The 6,397-nt window shown below is 59.3% G+C and overlaps 2 protein-coding genes across 2 annotated transcripts; one reads left to right on the top strand and one right to left on the bottom strand.

Annotated features, from left to right (window-relative positions):
- TMEM145 (transmembrane protein 145) lies at positions 1–827 on the bottom strand. The gene is made up of 2 exons (XM_032098152.1): positions 618–827; positions 1–161 (listed from the first exon to the last, which is right to left on the bottom strand). The coding sequence occupies exons 1-2, from the start codon at positions 730–732 to the stop codon at positions 1–3; spliced, it is 276 nt and encodes a 91-aa protein (XP_031954043.1). The 5' UTR covers positions 733–827.
- Positions 828–1,379: 552 nt separating this feature from the next.
- LOC116439100 (toll-like receptor 13) lies at positions 1,380–5,248 on the top strand (the record flags this gene model as incomplete). The annotated part of the gene is made up of 2 exons (XM_032098207.1): positions 1,380–1,565; positions 2,050–5,248. A coding segment is annotated over exon 2 (3,177 nt), but the record flags the coding sequence as incomplete, so codon positions are not given.
- Positions 5,249–6,397: the final 1,149 nt, after the last annotated feature.

The following is a 6,397-nucleotide window of genomic DNA, read 5'->3' as shown; positions in this document are numbered from 1 at the left end:
CTAGAATAGGTCTTGGGGGGTTGTAGGGGTCAGCACAGAATCTCTCAAAGCACGGGCTCCTCCCAGTCCCCCCTCGAAGCTCAGAGTTCCCCCCAGTCCCTCACTGATGAATAAGGTGAGGATGACAATGAAGATGAAGGTGATGTCTGTCTCCAGGATGCCTGGGGAAGGTGGGGGGTGGGGTGAGAAGGGGTTCACCCCATGAGGCCCCCAATACCCACCAGGGTCTGCCCACCACAGATGCCCCCTGCATTGCAGCCCCACCATCAATCCCAAGGTACCCCAAACCCCTCAGGTTCCCCAGACCTCAATAACCTCCAATATATCCCCCAATACTGATGCATCCCAATCCTTCCAGCCCCCCAACCCAATAAAGCCCTCCAGACCCTCATATACGTCCTATCTCAATGCACCCCAATCCCTGCAGCCCCCCAGACCACCATAACTCCCAATATACCCCCAGACCCCAATGTACCCTAATCCCGTCAGCCCCCCCAGACCCTGAAGACCCCCCAGACCCCAATAAACCCCCGAGACCCCATAACCCCCAATATACCCTGATCTCGATGCACTGCAGCCCCCCTCCCACTGCCTTTCCCCCCCGGCTGCGGCCACACTGAACTCCTCGGCCGAGAAGTGCCGCATCCGGAAAGAATCCCCGTTGGTCAGCACTATCTCATACTCCAGCTCCAGCCCATCGCCCTGGGGGGCAGGGGCTTCCCGGGGGCACATGGGGGGTACTCCCCCCGCATTTGCTGAGGGCTACGTACCACCAGCGCTCGTGCACGGAGCGGAAGCGGCGGCCGCTGCATAGCACAGTCCCTGCAGCCCCCCCAAATCCCCCGAGCCTGCTCATAATCCCCCCAGACCCAATTGTGCCCCCCCGTCTCGATGCACCCCTACCCGCCAGCCCCCCAGGCCCGATAGGGCCCACCCTGAGCGCTGGCCCCGCCCCCACGGACCACGCCCCTGGCGGGGCCACATTCCGTGTAGGCCACGCCCGCATGCCAGGCCCCGCCCCCTGCGCCTCATCGGGGCAGCGCCTCTGTCCCGTTACAACCCAATACAGACCAGTATGGCCCAGTATGGCCCAGTATGGCCCACTGTCACCCAGCACAGTCCAGTATAACTCAGTACAACCCAGCAGAACCCAGTATAGACCAATTTAGTTCAGTATAGCCCAGTATAAGAGAGTATAACCCAGTACACCTCAGTATTTCCCCCGAAGGAACCAAAACCAGGTGGTTCAGTCTGCGGAAGGGGAAGAGGAACAAAGAGCAGCACGTGGCAGCGGGGCCAGCGGGGGGGGTGGGGGGGGGGCCAGAGGCCTGGGTGTCCCAGGGACCCCCCAGACTTTGCGGGGCTGCACCGGGGGGTGACCCAGCTGTGCGGCCTCGTACTCTTGCCAGCCGCCCGGGGACCCCTAAATCCGTCCAGTCAGGATTTGTGTCACCACTCCCCCACCCACGTCACAGGGAGGCGGGTGGGACAGTGGTGACACAAAGCGATACCCCAAACTTCCCTTTTCTAACCTCAAAATCGCCCAAAGCAGAGGCAGTGGCACGGTGGGAACCTGATGGGGAGGTGGAGGTCCCTAAAACCCCTTGGGACTGGGGGCAAGGGGTCCTTGGGGTGTGTGGAGGTTCTTTGGCCCTGATGGGGGTCATGGGAGTGGGTGGGGGGTCTCTGGGCCCTGAACGGCATCCCTGGAGTGCATGTGTGGGTCGCTGAGGTGTGGATGAAGGGTCCTTGGACCCTGAATGGGGATCCTGGCATTCTGGTGAGGTTCTCTGGGGTGTGGATGAGGGGTCCCTGGGCCTTGAGTGGGGATCCTGGCATTCTGGTGGGGGTCTCTGGGGTGTGGATGAGGGGTCCCTGGGCCCTGAGCGGGGTCTCTGGGATGGTGGTGGGGTCCCTGGGTTGCAAGGGGGATCCCTAGGCTGATGTGGGGAGAGTCCCTGAGCCCAAAGTGTGGTCCCTGGGCCTCAAAGGGGGTCTCTGGGATACCAAGGACATGCCTCATCCTACTCTCTCCCCCACTGCATCCAGGATCTTCCCAGAGTGTGTCAGGATGTGCACCCCGCTGCTGGTGATGCTGGTGACATTGGTGATGGTGCCTGGAGGGGTCTTTCCCTATGGCTTCCGCAACTGCATCCAGGCGCCATGGGACCCTGGGCTGTTCCGCTGCATCCAGCGCTTCCTGAGCACCGTGGAGGCTGCAGTGGGTGACCTCCCCTCCACTGCCACATCCCTCAACCTCTCCGTCAACACCTTGCGCCAGGTGCCCCCCGGTGCCTTTGCCCACCTGCCGTGGCTCTATACCCTTGATTTGACCCACAACCAGCTGGAATTCCTGGCCCCAGGGGCTTTCTGGGGGCTGTCAGCACTGGCCCACCTAGACCTGGCCCACAACAACATGTCTGTGCTGGCCACAGGTGTGTTCATTGGGCTGGGTAATCTGAGCACACTGCGGCTGGACCACAACCCACTGCAGAAGGTGGCCCCCAGGGCTTTCTGGCCTCTGGCCACACTCAGCATGCTCTGGCTTCGGGGCGGCTGGCTCAGTGCGCTGGAGCCTGTGGCCATGGCCGTGGGGCATCTGACACACCTGGACCTGCTCGACCTGTGTGGCAACATGCTGTCGACACTGGGCCCAGGGCTGCCGCCCACGCTGAGGGTCCTGCACCTCTGCAACAACTCCCTAGGAGCTCTTTCAGGGGCAACCCCTGGGGTGATGCCCCCAGGGCTGCGTGTGCTCGACCTGTCCTACAACAACATCTCGGACCCTGCACCGCTCGCTCACCTGTGCCTGCACAACCTGACACACTTGTACCTGGCTGGGAACCCACTGGACGTGGTGCAGCTGCTGCACATGGCTGGAGTCTCCCCACGCCATGTGGACGTGTCAGGGCTGCAGGTGGACAAAAGGGGCTTGGAGTACCTGTGCCAGCAGCTGACAGGGCCACGGCTGCAGAGGCTGCGGCTGCAGCATGTGGGGCTCACAGCAATGCCCGATGGAGCTCTGGCCAATTGTCCGGTGCTGAGCGCCCTGGACGTGTCTGGCAACCGGCTGCGGCACTTGGGCTGCGTAGGGCGGCTGCTGACCCAGGCACAGCGCGCAGCACTGGGCGAGCTGGTGGCTGAGCACAACCTGCTGCAGCGGCTGCCATCGTGCCATGGGACCCCGGTTCTGCACCAGCTCCACAATGTGTCCCTGCGCTTCAACCGCATCCTAGTGGCTGGTGCGGGTGCCTTTGATAATGCACCAGCGCTGCGGCAGCTGCGGCTGGACGTGAATGGGCTGGCACGGCTGGACCGCGCAGCGCTGCGTGGACTCCACGACCTGCGGCACCTGCGCCTTGACAACAACCTGCTCACCGACCTCCTGCCCGGCTCCTTTGCTGACCTGCACCAGCTGGAAGACCTCAACCTGCGCAACAACCGAGTGGCTGTGCTCTTCCCTGGTGCCTTCAAGGGGCTTGACCACCTGCAGACCCTTGACCTGGGTGGGAACAACCTGCGGCACTTGGCAGCCATGGCGTTCCAGGGCCTCCCGCGGCTTTACCGGCTCTACCTGGACCGCAACCGGCTGCTGGAGGTGAGCGCGGCAGCATTCCAGCCGGTGCAGGTGACACTGGGCGTGCTGGACCTGCGCGCCAACGCGCTGCGCTACCTGAGCCGACACCTGCGGCAGCCGCCACCTTTCCGCTACCTGCAGAACCTCTATGACCTGAAGCTGCAGGCACAGCAGCCCTATGGGATGCGCGTGGTGCCGCAACGCTTCTTCCAGGGCCTCAGTGCCTTGCGCTCGCTCTACCTGTCACAGAATTCACTCTCGGCCATCCCCGCCGATGCCTTCGATGACCTGGCGCAGCTGCAGTACCTGACACTGGCTGACAGCAATGGCGGGATGGGCCACCTGCCCGCCGGCATCTTCAAGAACCTGAGCCAACTGCGCAGCTTGAACCTGGAGAGTGCAGGATTGCGCAGCCTCGGCCCTGAGGTCTTTGGCAACCTGACGCAACTGAAGGAGCTGCGCCTGGCCAAAAACGAGCTGCGTGCACTGGATATGACTCTGGCCACATGCCTGCCCGCCCTGCGCTACCTGGACCTGCGCAAGTGCCCGCTGAGTTGCAGCTGTGCCAATGCCTGGCTGCCTGGCTGGCTGGCACGTGGGCCCGTGCAGGTGGTCTACCTGTATAACTACACCTGTGGTGAGACGGGTGGCGCCTCCGCATACCTGCACTGCTTTGACACGCGTGTGTGCTACCTGGGTATGGGGCTGTACCTGTTTGCAGGGACAGCACCGGCTGTGCTGCTGCTGCTGGTGCTGCCACTGCTGCACCACCGTGGGTACTGGCGGCTGCGCTACCAGCTGTTCCTGCTGCATGCGTGGGCACGCGGGCGCTGGCGGCGGGAGCAGCGGCACTACACCTACGACACCTTTGTGTCCTACAACTCCGGGGATGAGCGGTGGGTGCTGGAGGAGCTGGTGCCTGAGCTGGAGCGCGGAGCCCTGCGTCTCTGCCTGCACCACCGTGACTTTCGCCCTGGCCGCGCCATAGTGGACAACATTGTGGACGCTGTGTACAACAGCCGGCACACGGTGTGCGTGGTGAGCCGTGGGTACCTACGCAGCGAGTGGTGCTCACTGGAGATCCAGATGGCCAGCTATCGCCTCTTTGATGAGCTGCGCGATGTCCTTGTCCTCGTGTTCCTCGAGGACATCCCTGAGGCTGAGCTCTCAGCCTTCCACCACATGCGTCGTGTGCTGCTGCGGCGCACACACCTGCGTTGGCCCCCGGAGCCCCCTGCACAGCCCCTGTTCTGGGCAAAGCTCAGGTGTGCCCTGAGTGGGGGAGACGAGGAGGAGGAGGAGAGGGAGAGGGGGGGCAGGGAGGAAGGGTGCCCTGGTGCATCTGGGAGCCCTGGGGAAGTTCTCCCTCAGGAAAGCAACTTTCTGGCCCAAAATCACCATTTTTTATCTGGGGAAGGTGCCCTGTGGAGTGGGAATGATGGCAGCAAGGAGGAAGAGGAGAAGGAGGAGAAGAAGAGGGGGGGCAAGGAGAGAGGTTGCCCTATGACTGGGACCCCTGTGAAGGTTGCCTCTCAGAAAAGCAGTTTTCTGCCCCAAAATCACCGGCTTTTCTCTTGGGAATGTGCTCTGGACAGTGGGGATGAAGGTAACAAGAGGGAGAAGGAGGAGGAGAAGGAGGAAGAGAAGGAGGAGGAGAAGGAGGAGGAGGAAAAGGGGGGGGAGGAGGAGGAGGAGGGGGAGAAAGATTGTGGGGATAGAGAGCAGCTGCTCTAGAGTGGCCTCACCCTAGTGTAATGGGGATCCCTGGGGACATTCCTATTAAAAAATGCCCTAGGGTATATTACCATGTCCCGCAGCCGTAGGGAGGTGGAGAGAAAATCCAGCAGGCAGGAACTGTGCAGCAAGATTTATTCATTTAATTATTTTACAAACTCTTTTATAGACTTTTTTCTTCATAGTCTAATTGGACAAAGGATCAGCCACCCCTTGGGGTGATTGGCTAAAATCCTAAAACATCCATTGTCAAAATATTTTTCTACTGTACCATAAACAAGACTTTTCAAGGTTGCAGGTGGCTTGGTTGTTTACATAACTCTGCTACCTCTTCTGTGAGAGAGAAAAGTCTCTCACAGGCTTAGAAAATAGCAAGAAAATCCTTGCTAGCAGCAGTTTTGTATCCACACATTCCCAATTAAAAAAAATGGGTTTGTCCCAAAATCCCTGGTTGTCCTCTGAGAAATGAGCAGTTGGGATGACAGTAATGAGGAAAAGGGGAAGGAGGAGGAGGTGATAAGATTGATCCAGAGTTAACTCATGTAAGCACATAACATAACTGTTGGGAGACAGCAAATGTTAATTACAAAACCTAAGCAGCAGGATTCACCTTCATCTTGTCAAGATAAGAGGAACAAGAATTTACTTGAAACCAGCACAGAGATCGCTGAATCATCCAGTGAAGAACTGCGCATACTCCAGAAAGAAAGATAAAAAGTGCATTGTGATGAAGACTACTGATCTTCATCAGAAAGACCCCCGAGGAAGAAGAGGAGCCTTCCTCAGTGCGACCACCAGGACACACCATGCATGTGTGGCACATATGCTAATGATATTAATGACTTCCCAGAGCTAATTTCTGTAACCACTCCTATCCCAAGGAATGTGATGACTATTCATGAATTTTACCCATAATACAGTGTTGTAATAAGTGCCGTGTGTGTGTATTAGGAGGAGCGATCCCCCACGCACTTGGCGCTGAATAAAGCAAATACCCACTTCTTGGACTCTGTCTCTGAAGTGTCTCTTGGCCCAGTTTGGGGAGATTCAGAGGAAAAGAGGGAGCAAGGTGGACCTCAATGTTCA

The sequence above is a fragment of the Corvus moneduloides genome, unplaced genomic scaffold (genome assembly GCF_009650955.1).
Source record: "Corvus moneduloides isolate bCorMon1 unplaced genomic scaffold, bCorMon1.pri scaffold_98_arrow_ctg1, whole genome shotgun sequence".
NCBI classification, from domain to species: Eukaryota; Metazoa; Chordata; class Aves; order Passeriformes; family Corvidae; genus Corvus; species Corvus moneduloides.
This window is presented reverse-complemented; position numbering and strand designations above follow the sequence as displayed.

What these genes read in the sequence shown, in the direction of transcription:
- TMEM145 (XM_032098152.1), bottom strand. Translation starts at nt 732, where the DNA reads ATGTGCCCCCGGGAAGCCCCTGCCCCCCAGGGCGATGGGCTGGAGCTG. An exon ending in CTTCTCGGCCGAGGAGTTCA is followed by an intron (nt 162 to 617) that starts GTGTGGCCGCAG and finishes CACCTTCCCCAG; the next exon opens with GCATCCTGGAGACAGACATC.